This window comes from Sciurus carolinensis, chromosome 2 (assembly GCF_902686445.1).
Source record: "Sciurus carolinensis chromosome 2, mSciCar1.2, whole genome shotgun sequence".
In the NCBI taxonomy this organism is placed as follows: domain Eukaryota; kingdom Metazoa; phylum Chordata; class Mammalia; order Rodentia; family Sciuridae; genus Sciurus; species Sciurus carolinensis.
The window spans coordinates 53,832,482-53,845,547 of record NC_062214.1 but is presented as its reverse complement, the minus strand read 5'-3'; the positions used below and the strand labels follow the sequence as shown (position 1 = coordinate 53,845,547).

General features: G+C 42.6%; 1 protein-coding gene across 4 annotated transcripts in view; it reads left to right on the top strand.

The window, feature by feature from the left end:
• The window catches only part of Znf592 (zinc finger protein 592), a 50,647-nt gene that overhangs the window by 22,931 nt on the left and 14,650 nt on the right, over window positions 1-13,066 (top strand). For 2 of the 4 annotated variants that reach the window (XM_047539671.1, XM_047539675.1), the window contains 2 exons: window positions 5,507-7,761; window positions 12,448-12,626. In XM_047539671.1, the coding sequence (XP_047395627.1) occupies window positions 5,527-7,761; window positions 12,448-12,626 (2,414 nt within the window). In that variant the 5' untranslated portion in view covers window positions 5,507-5,526. Of the gene's footprint in view, window positions 1-4,256; window positions 4,294-5,506; window positions 7,762-12,447; window positions 12,627-13,066 lie in introns of all 4 variants that reach the window. The other 2 variants (XM_047539673.1, XM_047539672.1) reach the window with 2 other exon arrangements.

The following is a 13,066-nucleotide window of genomic DNA, read 5'->3' as shown; positions in this document are numbered from 1 at the left end:
GAATCATATAAAATCATACTGTTTTTATCCCTTTGAAGAATTCTAATAGGCTGATTAGACCTGCGAAGACCCTTCCAAAGTCAAGATGTTCCTTTCTTCCATCCAGTTGATGTGTTTTCCTAAGTATTGGGTAAAATTCCTTGGATACGTTAGTAGACCCTGAAACAAACAATGGAAATGTTTCTTTACTTTTAAATAATTTATAGATCATCCCTGAATTGGAAACTTATCCCAAGAATAGGGTATAGTGTCAATCTTCCAGTCTTGGAGTTGTTCTCTATCTCCCAGGCGGTTGTATATATTGTTGTATAGTTTCACTATTAAGGGAGCTTGGGTGAAATTTGCTCTCAGTCTAGGCCATAGAGAACCAGTGATCTTGTCTTACATGTTGACCAGGCTGCTGTAAATCAGAGAAATCACCAGGCCTGAATCTAGTTTGTTCAAATGCTTCAGGGTGAACCTCTGCCAAATGCCCTGCATGGCGGACCATTGTTCCTAGGCTGGTGTTCGCACACCGTGTGATTGCCCTCAAGCAAGATATGTAGCTGCTTGCTCTTCCCAACTTTGCTTGCTGCTTTCAACAGTTTGTAGACACTGGTGTATGCTGAAACTTTTTATTTTAACATATCTTTTATTTTAATTAAGTTACTCCATTGCTTTCTAGCTAGCATTCCCCTGCCAAGTCATGCCAAATGTATTTTAAGAATTTTTTATTAATAATGTTTATAGTCTTGTATAAGGACCTCTTCAAATTTTTTGTCCTATTTTCCTCTTCTTTTTTGTATATTAAAAATATAAACTAATAAAATTTTATAAATAGAATCTGAAAGAAATTTAAATAAATATGTTGAAGATGAAGATAAATGAAAGAAAATAATTTCATCATCTGGAAATACTTTTAACACTTTGGGGTATTACTGCCTTTTTCATTAAAATATATTTTTTTAAATTTTTGTTTCAAATGTTATTTGCTACAATATCCTTTTTCTTATTTTATATCAGGAGCACTTTTTTTTTTTTTTTTTTTAATTTTTGTACTGAGTAGCAAACCCAGGGTGCTTAATCACTGAGCCACAACCCAGCCCTTTTTATTTTTTATTTTTGAGACAGGCTCTTGCTAAATTGCTTAGAGCCTTGCTAAGTTGCTGAGGCTGGCTTTGAACTTGCGATCCAACTGCCTCAGCCTCCCAGGTTGCTGGGATTAGAAGTGTGTGTGTGCCTCTGTGTCTGGCCCAAGTGTCAGTCCATTTTAGGCCTATATATTTATCTGTAATGTTATTAATACTGATGCCTAGTATTTAATTGTATTAATTAATTGTATTTAATTGTATTTATTAAATATTTTCATATTCAATTGTATATAGTACTATAATTTCTCAGATGTATTCTTATTATTGAATCTTTAGGTCATGTGTCATTTTTTATTATAAATTCTATAATAATTGTCTTTGTCATGAGCATCTGTATTTCCTTAGGATATATTTTTGGATATATTACTGGACTTTCTGTATCCACTGTTAAATTGCCCTTTAGACAGGTTATATTAATTTATACTACTTACAAATTTTATATTGCTTATTTTCCACATCTCTGCCAACACTGGGGATTATCACTTTTTAAAAAACTTTGGTCAATTTTAAAATCCAAAAGTGGTTTCTTATTACTTTAATTTGTATTTCTCCAATTTATTGTGGGGTTATAACTTTTTAAATATATTAATTGTCCACTTGTGTTTCTTTTAAAAATAACCTACTCATCACCTTAGCTCTACTGAGTTGCTTATCTTTTACTTAGTACTTTGTTAGGTCTTTTTTACCTATTAATTAAGATATTAGTGATTGTGACTACTGCAGATATGCCTTTTGGTTTGTTTGCCTTTTAATTTTGAGGAAATTTTTGATAAAGGGAACTTTTTTTTTTAAGTTGTAGATGGACACAATACCTTTATTTTATTTATTTATTTATTTTTATGTGGTGCTGAGGATTGAACCCAGTGCTTCATACATGCCAGGTGAGCTCTACCACTGAGCCCCAGCCCTCGCCCTGACAAATGGAACTTTTAATTGGTTGTCTTTTTCTTGCTTTCTTTCTTTCTTTTTGGCGGGACAAGGGACGAGGGGTGGGTACTGAGGATTGAACTCAGGGGTGCTCTACCACTGAGCTACATCACAGACCTTTTTATTTTATTTCGCATTTTGCTGAATTGCTCAGGCTGGCCTCAAACTTGCAATCCTCCTTCCTCAGCCTCCCAAATTGCTGGGATTACATATGTGTGCTACCTTGCCTGGCATTGATTGTCTTTTTCTTTACAGTTTCTTCTTTGCTTTTGTAAGAGGATACATTTTCTTTAATTCCATTTTCTACTTATAAACAATGTGATACTTTAGAGCAAGGTTCAAAGAAGTATGAACTGAACATTTAGGTATGGTGAGTCCCTTAGTCACTAATTGCTGCTGTTTTGGTGTTCCTTAGCAGAGCTAAAAAGAAAACAGAATGTAGGCTTTGACTTTTAAAGACTTCAGCTTTGATATTTAAAATCCTTATGGAAGTTTTTCCTGCTGCCGATATTGAGCTGCCATACCATTTACTATCTCTGATTTTCTAGCAAAAGATATGTTAACCTCTGACCATTTTCAGCCCATCCCTGAATGTCTCTGTTAGGAGAACATCACGTTCTTCTGATGTAATATCTTTCTGTGTCAAGCCCCTGCAACTTCCTGTTAGATGACAACTGGCTTCCAGCTAATCCTTCTCACTCTACCAACTACTCCCCCTCCTCGCTCACATGCTCTTACCAGCTCCTTAAAAGAACCAATGTATTCTGTGCTTCTTCAAGAGAAAGAGAGAGAGAGATGAGGAAGGGTGAGGGGAGGAGAAAGGAACAAGACCGTAAATACCACAGAGGTGTCTCTTCATAGTTATGATCACCCTGCATAGTAGTCACTTGGCATTGGGACGTCAGTGCTTTCAGTGATATTCAGTATTTTCCCCTTGTTTATGGGCTCTGATACTTCCTAATCCAGAAGGCAACCACTTGTTCTGTTATAAAGATGTATCTCAGGACTGGGAATGTGTCTCAGTCTAGTGCTTGCCTAGCATGCCAGAGGCCCTGGGTTCCATTCTCAGTCCTGCAAAACAACAATAAAAATTCATTTTAGTGAGGTATTCTGCCAACTTGTGTTTAGATAATTGGTATTTCACTTTATGATTACCTACCCTAATTAAGTGTCTTCCCAGTGGTGGGGTGGGGGGTTGTATATTTCATTTTCTGGCTAATTTACAGGCAGATGTGTTTTGGGGGGTGTGATCGAAACCAAATCTACAAACCTGATCATCCCATGGGGTGGTTAGAGATATACTCTGCCATGCCACCTGTTCTTGTGGTCTGTGTGTTTTGTTTTTTTATTTTCCCTTTGAGAAATTATAAAAGTAGTTGGATGTAGTGGTGAGCACCTATAATTCCAGCTACTTGGGAGGTTGAGGCAGGAGGATTACAACTCTGAGGCCAGACTTGTCAATTTAGTGAGAACTTCTCAAAATACATTTGTTTAACAAAAGAGCTGGGGATGTAGCTCAGTGGTAGAGTTCCCCTGGGTTCAATCCTCAGTACCACCAAGAGGGGCGGGAATTATAAAGCAGTAACCCCCAAAATAGTTTTGAAAAAATAACCTAGCAGTTATCTCACAACCCTGTATTTTTCTTTTAATCATGACTCAGATACATATTTAGTTTTACATTGTAATCATTGTCTGTGTATATGTATTTTCTATTATATATTTTTTATTTTATTTTTATATTTTGGTGCTGAGGATTGAACCTAGGGCCTTGTGCATGCTAGGTAAGACAGGGTCTCACCTAGCACTGTTGCCCAGGCCGGTCTTGAGTTCCTGGGCCCAAATGATCCTTCTGCCTGCTCTTCCTCAGTTCTGCAAGTACACGTGCATGTAACCATGCCTGGCTTTTTTGTACTGTTTTCATAATGCTATAGCATAATTTTGTGTATAGCTTTTGGAAATTTTTGTCCTTAGGATAAATTTCTGGAAGTGGAGTTCTTGGACTCAAGATTGCCACTTTCCTGGTACTGTGTAGTGACTCTGTTTTCTAACAGAGTTGTGCCTGTCTGCTTCCACAATGGTTTTCAGCATCAACATGGTATAAAAAATATGTAAGTCAGAAAGGCCTTGGGATACTGAAGTAGAAATTAAGATTTAAGGGCTGAATAAGGGAGATGGTGAAGGTTTTCTTTTTTTCTCCAGCAGGTTTGAGCCAGCCAGTTTCATGTTTCATCTAAGTGTGAGTGTTACAGTAATTTTTCATATGGAAGGACTCTTGTGTGTTTTTTTAATTTTTTTTTTTTTTTTTTTTTGGTCTGTCGTTGTTGTTTGTTTGCTTGGTTTGTTATTGACAACTGAACTCAGGAGCTATCTAACACTGAGCTACATCCTCAGGCCTTTTTACTTTGATTTTGAGACAGGGTCTCATTAAGTTGATGAGACTGGCCTTGAACTTGTGATTCTGCTACCTTAGCCTCCCAAGTTGCTGGAATTAGAGGTGTGCACCATCAGCCTTGCAGAGGGCCTCTTCTTAGGGCCTTGGTTTCCTTTGTCACAATGTTTCTGTAGTTCTACTTCCCCAGACTAAGAAGGAAACAGGTGTATTAAGTTAAACTTGAATTGTTATTCTATTTTTTGTATATTAAGTTAAAATAGAATTTAACCTTTCCCCAAACTGTCACCTGGCCAGTTTGATAACTGCGTGGTACCTTGAATCACTTTGCTTCTCACGTTTAATGCTCCATTCAACCAGTAACAATTTTAGGGTGAAAAATCAAGGAATCAGCCAGGTATGATGACATACATCTGAAATCCCAGTGATTTGGAAGGTGGATGCAGGAGGATCATAAGATCAAGACCAGCCTCAGCAACCTATTAAGACCCTGTCTCAAAATCAAAAATAGTTAAAAGAACAGGGGTTGTAGTTCAGTTGTAAGAGCACTTGCCTTGCATAGGTGAGACCCTGGGTTCAATCCCCAGTACTACAGAAAACAAAACAACCAACCAAACAAACCAACCAAAATTAGGAATCAAGTGTGTTTGCTGAATAGAGAAGAAATTACCAAGGAGGTGTACAAGGTTGAATCTCACATATGAATCAGAAGTTTTCTCAAGGAAGGAAGTGTTGAACAATGCTTTTAAAAGGGGGTGGGGACTGAGTGTTAGGCTTTTGGCTAGGGCACACAACTATAGTGTTAGGAATGTGGTAGGCCATGCAACCAGTCAATAATTTGCCAGATAGGCTTGTCATTACATATAAGCTCTTTTCACCCCTCTCCTCCCTTCCAGAATTTAGTCTCAGGTATGTGACTTTCTATCATGGAACATAGGTTTCTGCTTTGGTATTCCACCTGTGTATGTGTGTTAGTGTGACAGGTGTCCAGTGAAGATGATACAGGTCAGTCCAGTGGGAACTTGGTGGTCACTGACTCTGTTCTCTGTTTCTGTCATAGCCCTTGCCAGCTATCCAGCCATGGGGGATATGAAAACCCCAGATTTTGATGACCTTCTGGCTGCCTTCGACATCCCAGACCCCACCAGCCTTGATGCCAAGGAGGCCATCCAGGCTCCCAGCGAGGAGAATGAGAGTCCCCTCAAGCCTTCGGGCATGTGTATAGATGAGAGTGTGTCCTTGTCTCACTCAGGATCAGCCCCAGATGTGCCGGCCGTGAGTGTCATTGTCAAGAACACCAGCCGTCAGGAGTCATTTGAAGCGGAGAAAGACCACATTGCTCCCAGCCTCCTCCACAATGGATTCCGGGGCTCAGACCTGCCTTCAGACCCCCACAACTGTGGAAAATTTGATTCTACTTTCATGAATGGAGACAGTACCCGGAGTTTCCCTGGCAAACTGGAGCCTCCCAAGTCAGAGCCATTACCCACCTTCAACCAGTTCAGTCCAATCTCCAGCCCAGAACCTGAGGATCCCATCAAAGATAACGGGTTTGGGATAAAGCCTAAACATTCTGACAGTTATTTCCCACCCACTCCTGGGTGTGGGGCTGTGGGGGGTCCAGTCCTGGAGGCTTTGGCCAAGTTTCCAGTTCCAGAGCTGCATATGTTTGATCACTTTGGTAAGAAAGAACCAAAGCCAGAACCCCTGCCTCTAGAGAGCCACGAGGAGCACGAGCGAGTCAGGCAGAAGGTGGTGGAGCCTCACGAAGAGCTGAATTCCAGTCGATTCTTTGGGGAAGCTCTGGGGTTCAACAGCCACCCTAGCAACAGTATTGGAGAGCCTAAGAAGCTTGCCCCAGAGTTTGGTACCCGCTCATCAGTACCCCCTAGGCAGCGTCTTAAGCCAGCTCATTCCAAACTGTCCTCTTGTGTTGCAGCCTTGGTAGCCCTGCAGGCCAAAAGGGTGGCTAGTGTCACCAAGGAGGATCAGCCTGGTCACACAAAGGATCCCTCTGGGCCCACTAAAGAGGGTTCTAAAGGCAGCCCCAAAATGCCCAAGTCACCAAAGAGTCCCCGGAGCCCTCTGGAGGCCGCTAGAAAAAGTATCAAGCCATCAGACAGCCCTCGGAGCATATGCAGTGACAGCAGCAGCAAAGGCTCCCCTTCTGTGGCTGCCAGCTCCCCACCAGCAATTCCCAAAGTTAGAATCAAAACCATTAAAACATCATCAGGGGAGATCAAAAGGACAGTTACCAGGATTTTGCCAGACCCTGATGATCCAAGTAAGTCCCCTGTTGGGTCACCTGTAGGAAGTGCCATTGCTGAGCCCCCAAGTGAGGTGCCAGGGGATGAAGGCACAGCTGTGCCTGTAGAGGAGCACTTTCCTGAGGTAGGCACAAATTCAGGGAGTCCCCAGAGAGACAAGAAAGAGGATGAAAGCATGACAAAGTCTGTTGACTCTACATCTCCCTGCTGTAACTCTGGGTCCCGGGTCCCAAAGGGGGCTGCCCCCAGCTCACAGATGGGCAAGAAGCAACAGAGCACAGCACTGCAGGCATCAACCCTGGCCCCTGCCAATCTTCTGCCCAAAGCCGTGCACCTGGCCAACCTGAACCTGGTCCCCCACAGTGTTGCCGCATCTGTGACAGCCAAGTCCTCAGCCCAGAGACGGAACCAGCCTCAGCTCACGCAAATGTCAGTGCCCCTGGTTCACCAGGTGAAAAAGGCTGCCCCTCTTATCGTGGAGGTCTTCAATAAGGTCCTCCACAGCTCCAACCCTGTGCCCCTCTATGCGCCAAATCTCAGCCCACCTGCGGACAGCAGGATCCACGTGCCAGCCAGTGGGTACTGCTGCCTGGAGTGTGGAGACGCATTTGCCTTAGAGAAGAGTCTAAGCCAGCACTATGGCCGGCGGAGTGTCCACATCGAGGTGCTGTGCACACTGTGCTCCAAGACACTGCTTTTCTTCAACAAGTGCAGCCTGCTTCGTCACGCCCGTGACCATAAGAGCAAGGGGCTCGTCATGCAGTGTTCTCAGCTGCTCGTGAAACCCATCTCTGCGGACCAGATGTTCGTGTCGGCTCCTGCAAACTCCGTGGCACCAGCAACCCTAGCCCCTTCCTCCTCCCCCAAACACGGCCCCACTTTGGGCAGCGCCAGCCCCAGCCCCCCACCTCCAGCCTTTCCTCTTTACCCAGACCCTGTGAGGCTCATCCGGTATGGAACCAAATGTCCTGAATGTCACAAGCAGATGAGGGACTACATGGTCCTGGCTGCACATTTCCAGAGGACAACAGAGGAAACTGAGGGGCTGGTAAGCACAGACCTGCACTGTGATGGGTGTCAAGCCCCTGGCTCACATGGGTTCTGATTGAGCGTGGAGAGAAAGGCTCAATGATGTGGGAGCAGTGATAGAAATTTCTGAGTCTTAGAAGAGGACATCTGGCTTAATGGTTAGTGGCCCACATGAATAGATAGTGCTTTGTGTTTATTGGGAAAGATGGCCTATCTGTAACTAAGGGAGACCATGAAGATCTAACAAATGTGTTTGTGGATGTGCACCGCATCCTACTCAACTCCCACTCCAGTGGGCTCTGAGGTCCATTGTGGGACCTGTCAATGCTGGATGATCTTTTTCTGGTCTCTGGAAGGTGTTAGCACAGTTCTCCATGTGCCCAAAGAACCTAGGGACAGAGATAGGTGAGTCATTGCTCTGCCTAACTCTGTTCCTCTAACAACTATCTTTACATTGTTGTTCTGCCCTGCAGTGGACACAGCTGTTTTGCAGAGTCCTTTTGGGGATACTTCAGTAGGACCAGCAGTAGGGCTGAGGTGAAAGAAACGAGGGTAGATGGGTATGTGGGCCCATGGTGGAGACTTTGGCAGCCTCCTTTCATCCATGTTCTCTTCACTCCAGGAAAGCAACTGATCTTGTCTGCTTGTTCTCATTTTTGGTTATGCTTGATGAGGTCTGTTTTTTAAAAAATACAGCTGCCTGTGTTGAGTATACCCTGTATTAGCAGGTCCCTTCAGGAATGTGGTCTCTTCCTGACCTGCAAGGTTAAGTTTGGAGGAGGGAGAGATAGGGTACTCGGTATAGGAAACAAGTGCAGAGTGGGTTTGAGGGGCAGGTGTTTGTTGGGTATGAGACTGGCCATGAGTGTAGGGGCAGAGGCAGGAGGGCAAGCTGGGTAGGTGTGCAGGGCTTCTGTAGAGTACTTGGCCCTAAAGGGGCTAGGGGATGCCTTATGGATCACTTTGTGGCCTCTCATCTTTACCTTCTCTCTGTCTCATTTTCCTTCTGATGAGTCAGATGGAGTGTAGTCACCTGGCCCCTTCCCCAGGGACTTCAGTGTTCTTGCTGTCCAGCATGGTTGAGTTTTCTGAGTCATGTGATTGAGCACCTTTGGCTGTGGACCTGGGGGCCTGTGGGTTTTTCATACTGCTTCTCACCCATCTTCTACAATCTGTGTAGACAAGGATCAGGGTGTAGGATCCCAGGCTAGTACTCTTCTTTTCCTATACTTATCTGTGTCATTCTCCCCTTTTCGGGAGCCACACAAGCACACATAGCCCCATACAGGAAAGCAAGGCAGGCACAGGAATGCTGTCAGGCTTCTCTCAGCCTAGCTCAAATCCTTTATAAAATCTCCTACCAGTAAATGCCACTTCTGAGGCTTGGACTGGAGCTCTGGGATCAAAAACTAACCTCGGAGGCTGTTAGGCTTGGGTTTCCCTGTGACAGTACCCAGGCTTTGGGCCACATGTCCAGGGCAGGGTGTGCACAGATGGGGTGGGGTAGGGTGGGGCTCCACGCCACAGCAGGGACCATTTGGACCATATGTTTGGGCTCTCCATCTTCTTCTTGGAAGTCTGCTCCTAAACCGAATCTGCCTCCCTTTGCAGTGACTGAAGGGTCTTTTCATCCTTCCTCTTGTGTTAACAAGAGTTAACAAGTCACCTTGTTAGGAAAATATTTCAGCACCGAGGGACTACTTTTTTCATGTTCTTAAGCTTTTCTTTAACTATTTGTTGTTATTATACCTAATTAAAATGAACAATAAATGTGTTTAGCTAAGTGCATTCACACTGCTGTGTAATCAATCTCTAGAATGCTTTTGGTCTTGCAGAACTGAAACTTGGTACTCATTGGACAAGAACTTGCATTTTCCCCTCTCCCTGCAATCCCTGGCAATCACCGTTCTATTTCTGTGTCTGTGAATTTGACTATCCTCAGAGACTCAGATTAAGAGGATCCTACAGTATTTGTCATTTTGTGACTGGCTTATCTTACTTGGCATGTTTCATCTATATAGCATGTGTCAGAATTTTCTTCTTTTGCGGGGCTGGTGGGAGGGTATGGGGGTTATACTGTGTTGGCCAGTCTGGCCCCAAGCTCCTGGACTCAAGAAATCCTCCCACCTCAACCTGCTGGGTAGCTAGGATTATAGATTTGTACCATCGAGCCTACCTAGAATTTTCTTCTTTTAAAAGGCTCAATAATATTCCATTTCGTATATGTGTATCTACATTTTATTTATCCATTAATCCATTTATGGGTACTTGGATTTTTTTCATGTTTTAGCTTAGCCTGAGTATTGCTAATATGAATATGGGTATAGCATTATCTCTTTTGGACTTTGTTTTCAATTCTTTTGGTTATATACCTAGAAATGGCATTACTGAATCATGTGATAATTGTGTTTAATTTTTGAGGAACCACCATACTATTTTTCACAACAACTGTACCATTTTATATTCCCACTAACAGTGCCCAAGGGGCCTAGTTTTCCTACATTCTCATAACATTTATTATTTTTTTGTTTTTTAAATTTTATTAACTATCCTAATGATTGTGATATAATCGCTTCTATCATTTTTAGTTTTAGTGTCATCATGCACTCATTGATTTTGATATATTCAGTATGTTTATGTATTTTATTATTATTTTGTGCAGGAAAACCAACTCTGTTGTTAAGTATAAATTACATGGGGTAAGCTTCCAGCAATAGATAGAAAGCCTGCTAGACAAATTCTAATGCTCAGGTTATCCCATCTTTGGTCAGTCAGACCCCCTTCAAGCTGGCTCCTATGTCCTTTTTTGGTACTGGGGATTGAGTTAGGGATCACTGAGATACATCCCCAACCCTTCTTTTTTTGGAACCAGGGATTGAATCCAGGGGCACTTAACCACTGAGCCACCTCCCCAGTCCTTTTTATTTTTTATTTTGAGACAGAGTTTTGCCAAATTGCTTAGGACCTCTCTAAGTTTCTGAGGCTGACTTTGAACTTGTGATCCTCATGTTTCAGCCTCCCAAGCTTCTGAGATTACAGGTGTGTGCCACTGTGCCTGGCTATTTTTAAACAAATCTCAGCATCATTGTATCTGTAAATATTTTAGTATGTAGCTATGTTTTTGTCAAATTTCTACTAGATGATCATCTTATAGAGAAAAATTATTTTTGACTTACAGTTTTGGAGATTTTAGTCTATGATCAGTTGGCCCCATTGCCTTGGTCTTGTGGTGGCGCATCATGGCAGGAGTGTATGATGGAACAAAATCATTCACTTCATAGCCAGGATGTAAAAGGAAGAAACAGAAGGGGCTGAGGTTCTACTAACCCCTAGGAGGGCAGTAGATCTCCTACTAGTCCCTACCATTTAAAGATTCCACCCCCCTCACAATAGTGCCACTATCTGGGGACCAAGCTTTAACACATGGGCCTTTGGGGGGCACTCCAGAGACAAACTCTTAGAAAGCTCTAAAAGATAAAGGTTCCCCTGCCACCAAAAAAAAAAAAAAAAAAAATCACATCTAAAAATTAATAATTCTTGCCATAGTGGTGCACACCTATAATCCCAGTGGCTCTGGAGGCTGAGGCAGGAGGATCGAGTTCAAAGCCAGACTCAGCAATTTAGTGAGGCCCTAAGCAACTCAGTGAGACCCTGTCTCTAAATAAAATACAAAAAAGGACTGGGGATGTGACTCAGTGGTTTAGTGTCCCTGAGTTCAATCCCTGGTACCAATAATAATAATAATAATAGTAATACTTAACTCTGAGAGCAGTGATGCATGCTATAATCCCAGCTACTCAGGAGGCTGAGCCAGGAAGATGGTGAGTTCAAGACCAATCTGGGCAACTTAGCAAGACCCTGTCTCAAATACACTATAGAGACCTGGGGGTGTAGTCCAATGATAGAGCAGTTGCCTAGCATGTGCAAGACCCTGGGTGCAACATCCAGCAACAAAAATCCAAATCAATAATAATATAATAATAATAATAATTCTTATTAAATCTTAATATTGTGTGAAATATCCTAATATTGTTATCATTAACTTAATGTTGGAATATCTCTAATTGTCTCATTTCTTTTTATACTTGCTTGTTTGAATCAAGATTCAAATATGAGCTGTACATTGCAATTGGTTTAATTTATAAGTTCCCCTTCCCTCTCTGTCCTTTTTGTTCCCCCTTGCAATTTTTTAAAAACATTGGGTGGTTTGTCCTATAGGAGTCCCTCATTCTGAATTTTCTGATTTAAGCAGAGATCTTTCTTGTTGTCCCTGATGTGTCCCTCTGAGCATCTCTGACTCCAGGTCAGTGGCTCCTTAGTGAGTAGTACAAGTATCCCTTTTTCACTAAGAAAATACAGAAGACCTCTCCAAGATTTAGGTTCCAGCTCAGTCTGTTGCTGTCCCCTTCTGGTCTGTCTGGGATCTGCCCATAGAGGAGAGAAAAACAAGCCTAGAGGTATGTAGAAAAAATAGGGCCAGGTCTGTCTCTGACTAATAAGCTGGCTGACAATGCTTGCTCGGGTGTCACTATCAATACTTTGAAGGAGGTCTGGGATTGTTTACAGTGTCCTAGAAGAGTTGGAAATAAGAATGTTTGGGAAAGGAGGTTATTCTGACCCCTGTCTTGGGAGAGCCAGACAGCTCTGATAGGAGTCACAGGTCTACAGCACCTGCATGATCTGCTTTCTTGGTGTTCTTTCCTAGACCTGCCAGGTGTGCCAGATGCTGCTGCCCAACCAGTGCAGTTTCTGTGCCCACCAGCGGATTCATGCACACAAGTCCCCCTACTGCTGTCCGGAGTGTGGGGTCCTCTGTCGTTCTGCCTACTTCCAGACCCATGTAAAGGAGAATTGCCTGCACTATGCCCGTAAGGTGGGCTACAGGTGGGTGCTTCCTGGCTTACTGTCCTGGTATTGCCCAATGGCTGGTCCTTTTCCTGAGACTGAGAGGTTTGGTCTTAAAGCCTAATAGGATAAGAACATTGGTGGATAGATGTTCTTATTTTATAGAAGGCAAGAACGAGAGGCAAGAATGAATTTTTTAAAAATTAAATATATATTTTTAAAAAGCTTTGAAAGGGAAGGTTTTGGGAAGGTTAGAATATTCATGGTGTCAATTTGGTTTTAAAAGGTATGTACATTTAATTTGTTCATAAGTTACTGTGTTTGGCATACTAAATTTTAAGTACTGTTTCAGTAATAAGTTTACTTATTAATTGCAGTACTTTAAAATGTTTCTGGTTTTCATTAACAAATGGGGCTATTGTGACACCAACCTCAAAGGACTCTCGTCATCATTTTAGCTAGTTTTTGTGAATTTGTGA